The sequence below is a fragment of the Carcharodon carcharias genome, chromosome 13 (genome assembly GCF_017639515.1).
Source record: "Carcharodon carcharias isolate sCarCar2 chromosome 13, sCarCar2.pri, whole genome shotgun sequence".
In the NCBI taxonomy this organism is placed as follows: domain Eukaryota; kingdom Metazoa; phylum Chordata; class Chondrichthyes; order Lamniformes; family Lamnidae; genus Carcharodon; species Carcharodon carcharias.
This window is the reverse complement of record NC_054479.1, coordinates 122,143,396-122,160,214: the sequence shown is the minus strand read 5'-3', so window position 1 is coordinate 122,160,214 and position 16,819 is coordinate 122,143,396. Positions and strand designations below refer to the sequence as shown.

The following is a 16,819-nucleotide window of genomic DNA, read 5'->3' as shown; positions in this document are numbered from 1 at the left end:
GCAAGCATGGAGACAGTACCTAGTTTAGACCTTTACTGTACCTTTGTACATAGTTTCTTGTAGTTAATAAACATTTACAGTTGAACTAAGACTACAAATATCTTAAGGCCTACCAAACTATGCCCAATACCTCACAACAGGTATGTGAAAAGAGAAGGATTAGCAAAGATAAATTGTGGGTCAAATATAGGCAGAGAGGAAAATTTATAATGGAGAATAGGGAAATGGCAAATGAACTAAACAATTACTTTGAGGAGGATACAGAAAACCTCCCAGAAATACTAGTGAAAATGAGGAACCAAAATAAATTAGTATTAGTAAAGAGGTATTATGCAAAAAATTAATTGAATTGAAAGTTGATAAATCCCCTGGACCTGGTGAGCTACATCCCAGAGTGTTGAAGCAGGTGGTTACAGAGATAGGGGTGCATTGGTGGTTATCTTTCAAAATTCGATAGATTCTGGTAGGTTCCTGCAGAATTGAAAGTAGCAAATGTAACCCACTATTTAAGAAGGGAGGGAGAGAGAAAATGGAGAACTACAGACCTGTTAGTTTGATGTCAGTAGTAGGGAAAATGTTAGAATCTATTATAAAAGGATGTGATAGCTGGGCACTTAGAAAATAATGGTATGATTGAGTAGAGTCAATATGGATTTAAAAAGAGAAATCATGTTTGACAAATCTGGAGGAGTTTTTTGAGGATCTTATTTGTAGCATAGATAAAGGAGAACCAGTGGATGTGGTGTATTTGGATTTTCACACAGGAGGCTAATAATCAAAATTAGAGCTCATGGGATTGGGAGTAATAACCAATTCTCAATCCATACTAGTGTAAGAGAGAGAAAACAGAGTGGGAATAAATGAGTAATTCTCAGGATGGCAGGCTGTTACTAGTGGGGTAACACATAGATCAGTGCTGGGGCCACAGCTGTTCACAATCTATAAATGATTTGGATATGGGAACCAAATGTAATATTTCCAAATTTGTTGATGACACCAAACTAGGGGGAAATGTAAGGTGCGAGGAGGATGCAAGGATGCTTCAAGGGGACTTGGACAGGCTAAGTGAATGGGCATGAACGTGGCAGATGGAATATAGTGTGTACAAATGGTAGAAAAAACAGAAAGGCAAAGTATTTAAATATTGAGAGATTCAAAATGCAGGTATCTAAAAGGGACCTGGGTGTCCTTGTTCATGAGTCACTAAAAGCTAGCATGAAGGTGCAGCAGGCAATTAGGAAGGCAAATGTACATTGGCCTTCATTGCAAGTGGATGACAGGAGTAAAGATGTCTTGCTGCAATTGTATAGAGCCTTGACGAGACTGCACCTGCATTATCGTGTACAGCTTTGGTCTCCTTAACTAAGGAGGGATATACTTGCCATAGAGGGAGTGCAGCAGAAGTTCACCAAACTAATCCTTGGGATGGCGGGATTGTTTTATGAGAAGAGATTGAGGAGACTGGGCCTGTACTCTCCAGAGTTTCAAGGAATGAGAGGTAGTCTCATTAAAACTTACAAAATTCTAACAGGGCATGATAGGGTAGGTGTGGATAGGATGTTTCCCCTGGCTTCAGTTATACAGGGCATTGTGAGACTGCATCTCCAATAGTGCACGCGGTTTTGGTCTCCTTATTTAAGGAAGGATGTAAATGCGTTGGAGGCAGTTCAGAGGAGGTTTACGAATTTGATACCTGGAATGAGCGGGTTGTCTTATGAGGAAATATTGGACAGGCTGGGCTTGTTTCCACTGGAATCTAAAAGATTGAGGGGTGATTTGATTGAAGTATACAAGATCTTGAACAGTCTTGACAAGGAGGACATGAAAAGGATGTTTCCTCTTGTGGGTGAGTCCAGAACTAGAAGGCAATGTTTTAAAATTAAGTGTCGCCCTTTTAGGACAGAGATGAGGAGAATTTTTTTCCTCTCAGGGGGTTGTGTGACTTGGAATTCTCTGCCTCAGAAGGTGGTGGAGGTGGGGTCATTGAATATTTTTAAGGCAGAAATAGATAGATTCTTGTTAGGCAAGGGAATCAAAGGTAATTGGGGTTAGATGGGATTGTGGAAATTGAAACACAAGATGATCAGCCATGATCTTATTGAATAGCAGAGCAGGCTCAAAGGGTCAAATAGCCTACTTCTGCTCCTGTTTCTTATGTTAGTGAGTCTAGAACCAGGGACACCATCTCAGAATAAGGGGCAGGCCATTTAAGACTTGAACTGAGGAATTTCTTCACTCAGAGGGTGGTGAATCTTTGGAATTTTCTACCCCAGAGGGCTGTGGAAGCTCAATCATTGAGCATGTTGAAGACAGAAATCGATAATGACATCAAGTGATATGGAGATAGTGCGGCAAAGTGGTGATGAGGTAGATGATCAGCCATGATTTAGCCGAATGGTGGAGAAGTCTCAACGGGCCAAATGGCCTACTCCTGCTCCTATTTCCTATGTTCCTATCAACTGAGGGTCACACTTCTTTCACTTAAGTTCCTGTCACATAATCAATGCCTGTATGTAAATCTCAAGACACCACATGAACTAGATTTCAAATCAACTCACATAACAGGGGGTACCTCATTATCCACCAATTCTTCTACTGCCTGCAATAACCCCAATTCCCCCACTCTCAAAATAACCCCCTTCCCTCATTCCCCAACCAAACATTGATTGAGTACAAAACCCACTCAGAATCTGACTCTACATTTAAACATACTCAAGGTTCTGGCACCCACGCAGGATGGTCAACCTTTCTCTTACCCCCATCTTATTATGTCAGCAGCCTCACCATACTCCCACCCTCTTCATAACCTCAGTCTCTCACCTGGGGCACAGTTGTCCACCAATGCCCCCAGTGCCTTGCCATCCTGCCAATCCCGGTTAAAGTTGGTGATCGGAAGTTGTGGAATTTTGTTCTGGATCCATCCCAGCAGCCTCTGCTTGGGCGTCTGCTTCTTGACATCTTCATCATCCTCATCCTCCCACATGGGCATGGAGATAGAGTAATGGAGAATCAGGGTCCAGATCAGGCCCAAGATCAGCTTCAGGTTCCCATCCACAATGGCCTTACTGTCTGTGAATAACAAACGGGGGACACGTGGATTAGAAAGCAACAACTTCATGCATTTAGACAACATCAACAAGACAGTAATAGTCCTTCTCAATGCAAGATACAGATGGAGAAGCAGTGAAGGATAGTTAGCAAAGGGGCCTGAAGCTGCAATTAAAAGGCAGAGATTTTGAGAAGGCTTCTGTAATTGGGAAAGGGGAAAATGGAGGAGTTCTGGGGAGGGTTTCAGAAACAGTGGGAAGCTGCAGTTACTGAAGAGATCATTAAGGTTGCCAACTCTCCAGGATTGGCCTGGATTTTCCAGGAATTGAAGATCAATCTCCGGGTCACTGCTGTATGCAACCCTGGAGAAAAATCATTGGGACATTTAAAAAAAAGGTTGTTTTAAAATTTTCTAACATTTCTCTCTTATCAGGTTTAAAAATATTGAAAATGAGAAAAAAGACTGCTTGGCTGACAGTCAAACTTCATCCAATTGGATAATGAGTCTTTCCAGTTGGCATAGGGAGGCAGTATGTCTCAAGGATGAATGTGTAAGCCAGCAAATGACTGGAGTGTGGGGACAAGTCATGTGATGAAACCTCAGGGAATACATTTAATCACAGTTGGCAACTCTAGGGATCATAGATGTAGGGACCACTAGCAGAAGAGTAGGAGGCATGACCAAGCACAAATAGGCAGCAGGTAGCTACGCCAGGGAGTTTGAGTTGGGAGCTCCAAGATGACTTAGTCACAGGATATAGAACAGAGAATGCTACCAATACATTTAATCACCTTTCACAGCCCTGTACCATAATGGACTCTATCACACCCAATCCATGCTGCACAAGCGCTGGGAGGGTTTCATCAAAGGGAGCTTTACTCTGTTTCTAACCCCATCCTGTACCTGTTCTGGGAGTGTTTGATGGGACAGTGTAAAGGGAGCTTTACTCTATCTGATCCTGTCCTGTACTTCCCAGACTCATGTGCGTAGGGAAAGACCAGCCCCCACCTGCCCCAACCTGCACCCCAACCCCACAACTCCCACCCATGGCTATCTGAATATCAGGTGGTATCTACAGGAAAAATACAGCCCTGACCGTCCTGAAACAGCAAGTGTTCTGAGCAGTGACCTCCAGTAGTCTGATCAAAACAAAGGCTGATGACCCCTCCCCATGAGTAATTCTCTCCCCGTGTAAAGAACATCTGCCCAGCTGTTAGAGCGATCACTCTCGCTCATCTGGAGATTTACTGGACGGGGCCAGAGCCAGTGATGTTACACTGTGTATTGTTCCAGTGCATCCAAGGATGCAGATCCCTGTAATTTCAGAGCCTCCGTTTCCCTCCCCATTGCACTGTGTGGCCGACAGAGGGATTTCCTCTCAACACAGGACATGTTGGTGCTGAGCTGAGCTCCCGATGGCCCCTGCTGCTGTCACTGAAAGCAACACTGCTGTCAGAAATTCCACAATCAACGGAAGCTTCAGTAATTCAGAAATTTCCACAGCTCCTTGGCAGGGATCACCTCCTGAACTAACACCTACTCCCAACTCAGTTCCCCCTCACCCCCTGCCACACTGACAACTCCCCCACCCACCTATACACAGCACAAAGGGAGGCCCCTCCACCCCACTCTCACCCTCCTTTAAAAATCAGGAGGGTGGGGGGGGGGGGGGAGAAAAGGGGGACCACAAGCAGAGAAGGTGGGAGAAGGGCTCACATCCACACATTTGTTGAATCTGTGTCCGATCTTTCCTCACTCTCCGTACCAGAGCACTAGTTACTCATCTCCATTACCAAATAAAGGTGGAGAGAGAGAGAAAGACAGAACAAGTGTCATAATCTGCTGTAAACATTCTGCACAGATAGAAGGTGATGGAAAATCCAATCTATTTGTTCAGGCACAAACCAGTACAGAGGTTCATCCGGCTGAGGACTCCTTCATACTTTATAAATAGGTAGGTTTAGAAAACACAGGTCAAAATGTTCTCTCTCCAACAACTAAAATCAGCAGTAACTCTGGACAATTACACAGTGAGTGATTTTCACCCTGAACAAACAGTGACTCTGTACAGTTAGAGCGATTAACCCTTCTTAGAATTATGCAACACAGGTCTTTTTTTTTTAAAATTAATTGATAGGATGAGTGTGTCGCTGGCTAGGGCAGCTTTATTGTCCATCTCTAATTGCCATTGAGAAGGTGGTGGTGAGCTGCCTTCTTGAACCGCTGCAGTCCCTGTGGTGTAGGTACACCCACAGTGCTGTTAGGGAGGGAATTCCAGGACTTTGACTGACAGTGAAGGCAGTGCAATATATTTCCAGGTCAGGATGATGAGTGACTTAGAGGGGAGCTTCCAGGTGGTGGTGTTCCCATGTGTCTGCTGCCCTTGTCCTTCCAGGTGGTAACAGTTGTGGGTTTGGAAGGTGCTGCCTAAGGAGCCTTGTATTGGAGACTATTGTACCTGTGCCAACTTTTTAAAGAAAATGAGTGATCAAACTAGCCCCATTCCCTATTCCTTCCCTAAAACCCTGCTATGTTTTTCCTTTCAATCATTTTTCCAGTTCTCTTTTGAATATTATCGAATCTGCTTTCACTATCTGCTTTCACTACTCTTTCAGACAGTACATTCCAGATTCCACCAACTCACTGTGTAAAAATAATTTCCTCATGACAACTCTAGTTCTTTTGCCAAAACCATTCATGATTTTGAATAACTCAATCAAATTTCCACTTAATCTTCTCTGCTCCAAGGAGAACAATCCCAGCTTCTCCACAAAACTGAAGTAACCTCATCCCGATACCACATCCCGTTACCGATCTAGTTAATCTCCCCAAGGCTTTGACATCCTTCCTGAAGTGTGGTGCTCAGGACTGGACAATACTCCAGCTGGGGCCAAACCCGTTATTTATGCAAGTTTATCACAAATTTGTTGCTTTTGTACTGTATGCATTCATTAATAAATTAAAAATAGATCAACCTTCCTAACTTGTCCTCCCCCTTCAAAGATCTATGTACATACTCCCCCAGGTCTCTCTGTTCCTGCACCTCCTTTAAATTTGTACCATTTAGTTTATATTGCCTTTCAACATTCTTCTACCAAAATGTATCTGCCATGTGTCTGTCTACTTCACCAGTATTTATCCTGATCAAGTATGTTACTACCCACCTCATTGTTTACTACAATTCTCAGTTTCCATAACATTCGTAAACTTTGAACCCAAGTCCAGGTCATTCGCATATCAAAATTAGCAGCGATCCTAATACCGACCCCTGGGGAAATACCATTGTAACTTCACTCCAATCTCAAAAATAACATTCACAACTTTTTTCTGCTTTCTGTCTCTTAGCCAATTTTGTATCCATGCTTTAACCCTGTGGTCTTTAATTTTGCTACAAGATTATGTGCTACTTTGTCAAATGTCTTTTGAAAGACCGTACACAGCACCAACCGCACCATACCGTCAACCCTCTCCATTGCTTCAAAAACTCCAACAAATTAGTCAAACACAATTTGCCTTTAGCAAATCCATGCTGGCTTTCATTTATTAGCCCATATTGTTCCCAAACGACAATCAATTTTGTCCCAAGTTATTGTCTCTGAAAGTTTCCACAACAGGCATTAAAAGATTGGGCTGAATAAACATTGATTCTGAAAATTACACAGAGTTAGACAAACCCCAAATAAACAACCTGTGGGGTTGGGAGGGGGGGGGGGGGGTGGATGGTGGGGAGAGAGTGGACATGGGTGTTACTTGCTCAGGTTCCAAGCTGAGGGAGCTGGTTACAGAGCTCGTGATTGTTCACACTGAGCATGCGCAGTGCACTGGGTTTAAGTGTGAGGAAGAGAGGAGACACTACTTAAGCTGTAACTAAACTAAGGACAGGTGTGAGGGGGGAGTTTCAGTGGATTCTGGAAACTGTCAGAATTTGGTATTAAGTGACCAAGATGACATCATATTCCAAACACTTAAGTTTCCAGCTCTGCCTCCTAAAAGACATAACAGAGATCGCTGCTTCTCTCATTTGTCAACCGTGACTCAGTTAATAGTGCACTTGCCTCTCAATCACAAGGTTCCAGGTTCAACTCCCACTTCAAAGACACAAACTCAAAAATCCAGCTGACATTCCAGTACTGAGGGAGTGCTGCAGTCTCTTTCAAATGAGACATTAAGTTGAGGCCATATCCGCCTTTTTTTAAAATAATTCATTCAGGGGACATGGGCTTCGTTGGCTGGGCCAGCATTTATTGCCCATCCCTAATTGCCCTCGTGAAGGTGGTGGCGAGCTTCCTTCTTGAACCACTACAGTCCACGTGGCGTAGGTACACCCACAGTGCTGTTAGGGAGGGAGTTCCAGGATTTTTACCCAGCGACAGTGAAGGAACGGCAATATATTTCCAAGTCAGGATGGTGAGTGACTTGGAGAGGAACTTCCAGGTGGTGGTGTTCCCATCTATCTGCTGCCCTTCCTGCTCAGGTGGATGTAAAAGAAAAAATCCTATAGTACTATTTTAAAGAGCAGGGTAGTTATCTCTGATTTCCTGGCCAATATTCATCCCTCAATCAACATCACAAAATTAAAAAGATTATCTGATCATTATCAAACAATGAGGGTTTGTGGGAGTTTGCAGAGCACATTAGCTGCTGCGTTTCCGACAACAATGACAATACTTTAAAAAAAATTCCTTTGTTGACTGAAAAGTGCTTTGAGAAGTCAGGTGGTCATATAAAGTCTTTCTTTCTGTGTCCTTCCCTCCACAACCCCTTCCCTCCCCAGTCTGATAAACATATGCTACCACATTTCAAAGCATCTGTGCTCCAACTCTTAATGTGAACTCAGGCTGCAGTTATATCTTTGCAAAGAGATACAAAGTATTACAAAATGCTTAGTGCAAAAACAGTCCATTCAACCCAAGAAGTCCATCTGATGAATATGCTTCACACAGGGCTCCTCTCACCTCTCTTCATCTCACTCTTTCATAAACATATCTTTCTACTCCTTTTTCCTTTATTTGTTTATCTACTTTATCCTTGAATGCATCTATTCTATTCAATTCAAACTACTCCTGTGGTAATAAGTTCCACATTCCAATCATGCTCTAGGTAAAGAAGTTTCTTCTGAATTCCCCACTGGGCCATTCTATATTTATGGTTCTGATGAAAGAGTATTGACCTGAAATGTTAACTGTATTTCTCTCTCCACAAATGCTGCCAGACCCAAGTATTTCCAGCATTGTCTGTTTTTATTTCAAATTTCCAGCCTTCACAGTATTTTTATATTTATGGCCTCTAATTTTGGTCTCCCCACAGGAAGAACCATCTCTACCTATCACTTTCATAATCTTGAAGAACCTCTATCAGGTCACCCATCAGCCTTCCCTTACTTAGGAAAGAACCCTAACCTGTTCAATCTTTCCAGATAGAGATAACCTCAGTTTTGGTATCATTCCAATAAAAAAACTTTTTTTTTTTTTAAACACACCTTCTCCAGTGTCTTTACAGCCTTTGGAATCGAGTGGTCTCCATGAGCCTCACTTGAAGTATCAGAAACCCTGATACATACCATTCGCCCACTTTCTTTCCAACATCACATTCAAAAGCCACAATCACTTTCATCTTATTTCTAATTATTTTGCAGTAACCTCTATTCTTCTCCCAGCAGTTCAGGGAAGTTAGTGAACCTTGAGCAGACCTGACAGTAAGGCCTCCAATGCAGCCTAGGTCTCCTGTATTGAGAGGCCTTACATCAAGGTAGGCTACACATTGGAAAGCATTTATGGTTGAGCGGCCAGTTTGGAATCCAGGATAACCATTGCCCCAAGAATGATCAAATCTAATGCCTCACAACAAGCTCAGCTTTCCCAACCAGTTGGTTCAGCCAATTCTTGCACAAAGCAACAGATATCTGCACAAACACCAGGGTGCAGGAGGGGCCTGAAAATTCACAAATCTTCCTTCAGGAATAAGAAGATAAGTAGTAACTGAGACAACTGGGGGACAGGGAATGTTAGAGAGCAAATGGGGGCAGGAAAGAGTCAGGTTGTTGTAACAAAAGTTATTAGTTAAGCAGCGTTGGGTAAATCTTCATATGAGGTGTTGAAGTGATGAGGGTGAAGGAAGAGGCCGTTAGATCCAAATAATGCAGGCAGAGACAAGGACCAGTAGGATAGAATAAAAGCTCAAATTCACTAAAGCACAATAGCCCATAGACATGTCACAGCTGCCTCAGTAACAGACGGGAGCAGCAGGAATCCAACAAACCCTCATACAGGTGGGCAAAGAGTAAGGGAAGGCCCAACACCCAGCCATTACAGCCCAAGGTCATGGACCCAACAGCCCCACAGTGGATTCATTGTTCGAGTATGTCCAAGTTGTAAATGATTTTGTCTTCTGTGGGCCCTCTCATAACTGAAGAGTCTGACATGGGATCAGCAGGATATCCACAGAACTGGCAGAAAACCAACACCTGGCCACTAAAACCCAGGGCCTGGGCCCAACTCTCAATCACTACAGGCTCCGGAAGGCAGTGAAGGCAGCTTCAGATCTACAGCTGGGATGTTGTCAAGGCCTCATGCCTGTTGCTGTGCCCAGTGAACACAATCTTTTTTTGATGCCATGTGGAGTTAATCAAATCTCCTTACTCTTTGTTTCCTGACTATGGGACCCTGCCGATCCCTCACACCAGACAGTGTGAAAGAGCAAGAGTGTAACTGCCTCTCTCCGCTTCTATAAACACATAAATAATGAAAGGGTGGTAAAGAGTAGGACCGATTAGGAATAAAAAAGGGGACTAACATGTAGAAGCAGAAGAAATCGTGGAGGTATTAAATGAGTATTTTGCATCTGTCTTTACAAAGAAAGATGAGAGAAAGGAGGTAACTGGTACACTAGAAGAATTTATAATTGAGAAGGAGGTGGTGTTAGAAAGGCTATCTTTATTTAAAATAGGTAAGGTACCAGGACTGGATGAGATGCATCCAAGGGTATTGAGGAAAGTGAGAGTGGAAATTGCAGAGGCACTAGTGATAATCTTCCAGGCTTCCTTAGACACAGGGGTGGTGTCAGAGGACTGGAGAACTGCAAATGTTACATCCTTGTTCAAAAAGGGATTCAAGGATAAAGCTGGCAACTACAGCCCAGTCAGTTTGACTTCAGTGGTAGGGAAACTTCTGGAAAATGTAGCTTGGGACAAAATCAATAGTCACTTAAACAGGATAATTAATGAATTCCACACTGGCTTTCCTTATGGAAAATCATGTTTAACTAGCTTGCTTGAGTTTTTTTGAGGTGGTAACAAAAGGTTGATAAGGGCAAAGCTGTTGATGTAGTGTATGTGGACTTTCAAAAGGCATTTGATACAGTGCCACACAATAGACTTGAGCAAAATTCTAGTTCATGGAACAAAAGGGAGAGTAGGCACTTGGATAAGAAATTGCCTGAGTGACAGGAAACTGTAGTGATAAATGGTTGTTTTTCAGATTGGAGGAATGTCTGTAGTGGAGTTCCCCAGGGGTCAGTGTTGGGACCCTTGCTCTTCCTCATATGCATTAAATGACCTAGGCTTCAAAATTTCAAAAGTGATTTCAAAATTTGCAAGTGATACAAAGATTGGAAATGTTGTCAGCTGTGATGAGGATAGGCTTGAACTTCAAAAGGACAGACATGTTTGTAGATTGCGCAGAAAAGTGGTAGATGAAGTTCAATGCAGAGAAGTGTGAGGTGATTCATTTTGGCAGGAAGAATATGGAGAGAGAGTATAAAATAAAGGGAGAAATTCTGACAGAAGGACCTCGGTGTGAATGTACATAAGTCACTGAAGATAGCAGGGCATGCTGAGAGAGCAGCTAATAAAGCATACTGTATCTTAGGCTTTATTAATAGGGGCATTGAGTACAAGAGTAAGGTGATCATGTTGAATTTGTATAAGGCACTGGTTACACCTCATCTAGAGTACTGCATTCAGTTCTGGGCACCATACTTAAGGAAGGATGTGAAGGCATTGGAGAGGGTACAGAGGAGATTCACAAAAATGATTCCAAGGGTAAAGAATTATAGTTACGAGGATAGATTGGAGAGGTTAGGATTGTTTTCCTTGGAGAAAAGACCGAGAGGGATACAGACAGTGTAAATAGTGATAAACAGTTCCCATTGAAGAGAATATCAAAAACTAGAGAGCATAGGTTCAAAATAATTGGCAAAAGGAGTAAGTGTGATATGAGGAAAATTTATTTCATCCAGAGGGAGGTTGGAGTCTGGAACAAACTTCCTGAGGGGGTGGTGGAGGCAGGTTTGACCAAGGTATTCAAAGGGGAATTGGATGGCTATCTGAAAAGAATGAATGTGCAAGGTTACAGGGATAAGGCAAGGGAGTGGGACTAGGTAGAATGCTCTTTCAGAGAGCCAGTGCAGACTTGATGGGCCAAATGGGCTCCTTCTGCCATTGTATAGATTCTGTGTTCGCTGCAGAAAGACAATGTATGTGTCTGTGTGTGTGTGTGTGTGTGTGTGTGTGTGTGTGTGTGTGTGTGTGTGTGTGGGGGGGGGGGGGGGGGGGGGGGGGTGCAACAGTCACCCCCTTCCTCACATACCCCCAGACTATGTACAAATCGCCATTCAACCAGAATATTGAGACTTCAATATAGTTGTCTGGTACAGTCACTGATGTTTCCCCATTCTATACTGAAGCTGTTGCAATGAGCCAGTCAAGCCCTCAGGGACACTTGGGTATTTGACAGCACAGTGTGGTCTGAATCCAGCAGTTAGACTCTAATGAGCAGCAGGACAGGAAGCGAGCAGAGTGATATCGCGAGCTGTCAGACTCCAAGGTTATCACTGACACATTCCAGCCAGCTGCACAGACAGCTGTATATAGCTTCTGAGCTCAGTTCATGGGGCGAGGGGGATGGAGAGCAGCTTGGGACAGGCGTGACTTTGCAAATGTGTGGGGAATATTCTGGAAGGGCAAGGTGCATAACCACGACTGAGTAACTGGACACTTCTGGTTGCAGGACAGCTGGGGTCAGGGATTGCCTGGGTGCTACTGACAGGAATGACTTTCTGACTCGGGGAGGGGGGTGGGGGTGTTGTGTGGAGGTGAGTAGGGAGAGAATGAACTTGCTGCTAAATAAGTTGTGATATTGGATCGATTGTAATTTAAAGACTGAGGTTGATACATTTGTATTTGAATGATGGAACAGGCTTGAGGGGCTGAATGGCCTATTCCAATTCAGGGGTTCTGAGGCAATTTACAATTCTGGATCAAGGTTAAAGGAGAAGCTAAGTTTAGCCAGAGGTTTGAAAATGAGGTCTCTCACCCTCTGTGGTTGTGACTCTCACTTCTCAAGTTAGGAATGACGGGTTCAGGACCAACTTCAGGGACTTTGTAATGTATCAAATAAACACAAGAGAGTCACCCATCCATCAAGGCAGCTGGATTTAGACATTCGTGTTCACTGAAGACTTTGAGAAGTGGCCCTAAGGGTATACAGCCAAATTTGAACTCTAGCTTTCTGATATTACACGCATGGTAATATCCATCTTGTGTAAAATGAAGAGTTCACTGACAGATATCCTGGTCCAATAATCCAGTGCACTGAAAAACACTGGCGTCCTTAATGCTGAGCTCAAACTGTAAGCGGCAGGAAAACACTCCTGGGTCCCCAGCACGGCCATTCTGACACCGTTTCCCTCGGATATTTAGTTGATACAAAATAACCACATAGCGAGAGAGAGAAAGAGAGAGAGAGAAAAAAAGTGCGAGAGGGAGAGAAAGAGAAAAGCACGAGAGAGAGAAAAAAGCACGAGAGAAAAAAGCGGTAGAGAGAGAGAGAGAGAGAGACGTGCAAGAGAGAGAATAAAGAGCGCGAGCGCGAGAGAGAAAGAGCGCGAGCGCGAGAGAGAAAGAGCGCGAGCGCGAGAGAGAAAGAGCGCGAGCGCGAGAGAGAAAGAGCGCGAGCGCGAGAGAGAAAGAGCGCGAGCGCGAGAGAGAAAGAGCGCGAGCGCGAGAGAGAAAGAGCGCGAGCGCGAGAGAGAAAGAGCGCGAGCGCGAGAGAGAAAGAGCGCGAGCGCGAGAGAGAAAGAGCGCGAGCGCGAGAGAGAAAGAGCGCGAGCGCGAGAGAGAAAGAGCGCGAGCGCGAGAGAGAAAGAGCGCGAGCGCGAGAGAGAAAGAGCGCGAGCGCGAGAGAGAAAGAGCGCGAGCGCGAGAGAGAAAGAGCGCGAGCGCGAGAGAGAAAGAGAGCGAGCGCGAGAGAGAAAGAGAGCGAGCGCGAGAGAGAAAGAGAGCGAGCGCGAGAGAGAAAGAGAGCGAGCGCGAGAGAGAAAGAGAGCGAGCGCGAGAGAGCGCGAGCGCGAGAGAGCGCGAGCGCGAGAGAGCGCGAGCGCGAGAGAGCGCGAGCGCGAGAGAGCGCGAGCGCGAGAGAGCGCGAGCGCGAGAGAGCGCGAGCGCGAGAGAGCGCGAGCGCGAGAGAGCGCGAGCGCGAGAGAGCGCGAGCGCGAGAGAGCGCGAGCGAGAGAGAGCGCGAGCGAGAGAGAGCGCGAGCGCGAGAGAGCGCGAGCGAGAGAGAGCGCGAGCGAGAGAGAGCGCGAGCGAGAGAGAGCGCGAGCGAGAGAGAGCGCGAGAGAGAGAGAGCGCGAGAGAGAAAGAGCGCGAGAGAGAAAGAGCGCGAGAGAGAAAGAGCGCGAGAGAGAAAGAGCGCGAGAGAGAAAGGGAAAGAGCGCGAGAGAGAAAGAGAAAGAGCGCGAGAGAGGGAGAGAATAAAGTGCGCAAGAGAGGGAGAAAGAGAGAGAAAAGCACGAGAGAGGGAGAGAGAGAGAGAAAAGCGCGAGAGAGGGAGAGAGAGAGAGAGAGAGAGAGAGAGAGAGAAAAGCGCGAGAGAGGGAGAGAGAGAGAGAGAAAAGCGCGAGAGAGGGAGAGAGAGAGAGAGAGAAAAGCGCGAGAGAGGGAGAGAGAGAGAGAGAAAAGCGCGAGAGAGGGAGAGAGAGAGAGAGAGAAAAGCGCGAGAGAGGGAGAGAGAGAGAGAGAGAGAGAGAGAAAAGCGCGAGAGAGGGAGAGAGAGAGAGAGAGAGAGAAAAGCGCGAGAGAGGGAGAGAGAGAGAGAGAGAAAAGCGCGAGAGAGGGAGAGAGAGAGAGAGAGAGAAAAGCGCGAGAGAGGGAGAGAGAGAGAGAGAGAGAAAAGCGCGAGAGAGGGAGAGAGAGAGAGAGAGAGAGAGAAAAGCGCGAGAGAGGGAGAGAGAGAGAGAGAGAGAGAGAAAAGCGCGAGAGAGGGAGAGAGAGAGAAGCGCGAGAGAGGGAGAGAGAGAGAGAGAAAAGCGCGAGAGAGGGAGAGAGAGAGAGAGAGAAAAGCGCGAGAGAGGGAGAGAGAGAGAGAGAGAAAAGCGCGAGAGAGGGAGAGAGAGAGAGAGAGAGAGAGAAAAGCGCGAGGGAGAGAGAGAGAGAGAGAGAGAGAGAGAGAAAAGCGCGAGGGAGAGAGAGAGAGAGAGAGAGAGAGAGAGAGAGAAAAGCGCGAGAGAGGGAGAGAGAGAGAGAGAGAGAGAAAAGCGCGAGAGAGGGAGAGAGAGAGAGAGAGAGAGAGAGAGAAAAGCGCGAGAGAGGGAGAGAGAGAGAGAGAGAGAGAAAAGCGCGAGAGAGAGAGAGAGAGAGAGAGAGAGAGAAAAGCGCGAGAGGGGGAGAGAGAGAGAGAGAGAGAGAGAAAAGCGCGAGAGGGGGAGAGAGAGAGAGAGAGAGAAAAGCGCGAGAGAGGGAGAGAGAGAGAGAGAGAGAGAGAAAAGCGCGAGAGAGGGAGAGAGAGAGAGAGAGAGAAAAGCGCGAGAGAGGGAGAGAGAGAGAGAGAGAGAAAAGCGCGAGAGAGGGAGAGAGAGAGAGAGAGAGAAAAGCACGAGAGAGGGAGAGAGAGAGAGAGAGAGAGAAAAGCGCGAGAGAGGGAGAGAGAGAGAGAGAGAGAGAAAAGCGCGAGAGAGGGAGAGAGAGAGAGAGAGAAAAGCGCGAGAGAGGGAGAGAGAGAGAGAGAGAGAAAAGCGCGAGAGAGGGAGAGAGAGAGAGAGAGAAAAGCGCGAGAGAGGGAGAGAGAGAGAGAGAGAGAGAAAAGCGCGAGAGAGGGAGAGAGAGAGAGAGAGAAAAGCGCGAGAGAGGGAGAGAGAGAGAGAGAAAAGCGCGAGAGAGGGAGAGAGAGAGAGAGAGAGAGAAAAGCGCGAGAGAGGGAGAGAGAGAGAGAGAGAGAGAAAAGCGCGAGAGAGGGAGAGAGAGAGAGAGAGAGAAAAGCGCGAGAGAGGGAGAGAGAGAGAGAGAGAGAAAAGCGCGAGAGAGGGAGAGAGAGAGAGAGAGAGAGAGAAAAGCGCGAGAGAGGGAGAGAGAGAGAGAGAGAGAGAGAAAAGCGCGAGAGAGAGAAAAGCGCGAGAGAGAGAAAAGCGCGAGAGAGAGAAAAGCGCGAGAGAGAGAAAAGCGCGAGAGAGAGAAAAGCGCGAGAGAGAGAAAAGCGCGAGAGAGAGAAAAGCGCGAGAGAGAGAAAAGCGCGAGAGAGAGAAAAGCGCGAGAGAGAGAAAAGCGCGAGAGAGAGAAAAGCGCGAGAGAGAGAAAAGCGCGAGAGAGAGAAAAGCGCGAGAGAGAGAAAAGCGCGAGAGAGAGAAAAGCGCGAGAGAGAGAAAAGCGCGAGAGAGAGAAAAGCGCGAGAGAGAGAAAAGCGCGAGAGAGAGAAAAGCGCGAGAGAGAGAAAAGCGCGAGAGAGAGAAAAGCGCGAGAGAGAGAAAAGCGCTAGAGAGAGAAAAGCGCTAGAGAGAGAAAAGCGCTAGAGAGAGAAAAGCGCAAGAGAGAGAAAAGCGCAAGAGAGAGAAAAGCGCAAGAGAGAGAAAAGCGCAAGAGAGAGTAAAGCGCAAGAGAGAGAGAAATGCAGGAGGGGGAGGGAAAAGTGTGAGAGAAAGAGAAAAAAGAGAAAATGAGAGAGAAGGGCAAGACCACAAAATGCCATCTTTCTCCCTCACCCCAATAACTTACAATTATATTTCACCCTTAACATAGTAAAGTATCTGCAGGCATTTTGCAGGAACAATTATCAGACAAAAAAATGACACTGAGCCATGTAAGGAGATATTAGGACAAGTGGCCAAAAATTTGGTTAAAGAGTTAGGTTCTAAGGATTAACTTAAATGAAGAGATGAATGGAGATGTTTAGGAAGGGAATTCTAGAATTTAGGGCCTAAGCAACTGAAGGCACAATCACCAATAATAAAGTGATTAAAATAGATGCTGCACTAAGATGTCACAATTGGAAGAGCGCAGAGATCTGAGAGTTTATAGGGCTGGAAGGGAATGCAGAGATAGGGAAGGGGGAAACCATAGGAGTATTTGAAAACAATTTTTGAAAATTTTTGCCAGACCAGGGGCCAAAGTAGGCTAGCAAGCACAGGGGTCATGTGTGAACAGGACTTGGAGCAAATTAAGATACAGGCAGAGTTGCAGTTTATGGAAGGTGGAAAATGGGAAGCCGGCCAAGAAAGCATTGGAATAATCAAGATGAGAGGTAACAAAGATATGAATGAGGATTTCAACAGCAGATGAGCTGAGGTGAAGACAGGTGATTTTAGGAAGGTGGAAATGGGCATCTTGGTGATTGAGATGATATGTGGTCTGACATTTCACTCGGTCAAATAGGATGACCAGTTGCGAAGAGTGGTTCAGCCTCAAATCAATGATAGAGATTAGGAACTTCTTCCCTCTCCCAGGCCCCTGTGACTGCCATGTTAGACTGTGCTAACTTCTAGAATCTGTTTCTGCACCTGTTA

At 45.7% G+C, this 16,819-nt stretch overlaps 1 protein-coding gene across 2 annotated transcripts in view; it reads right to left on the bottom strand.

Annotated features, from left to right (window-relative positions):
- Window positions 1-16,819, bottom strand: part of flncb (filamin C, gamma b (actin binding protein 280)) — a 75,669-nt gene that overhangs the window by 55,790 nt on the left and 3,060 nt on the right. For both annotated transcript variants that reach the window (XM_041203368.1, XM_041203369.1), the window contains exon 2: window positions 2,821-3,069. In XM_041203368.1, coding sequence (XP_041059302.1) covers window positions 2,821-3,069 — 249 coding nt within the window. The remainder of the gene's footprint in view (window positions 1-2,820; window positions 3,070-16,819) is intronic.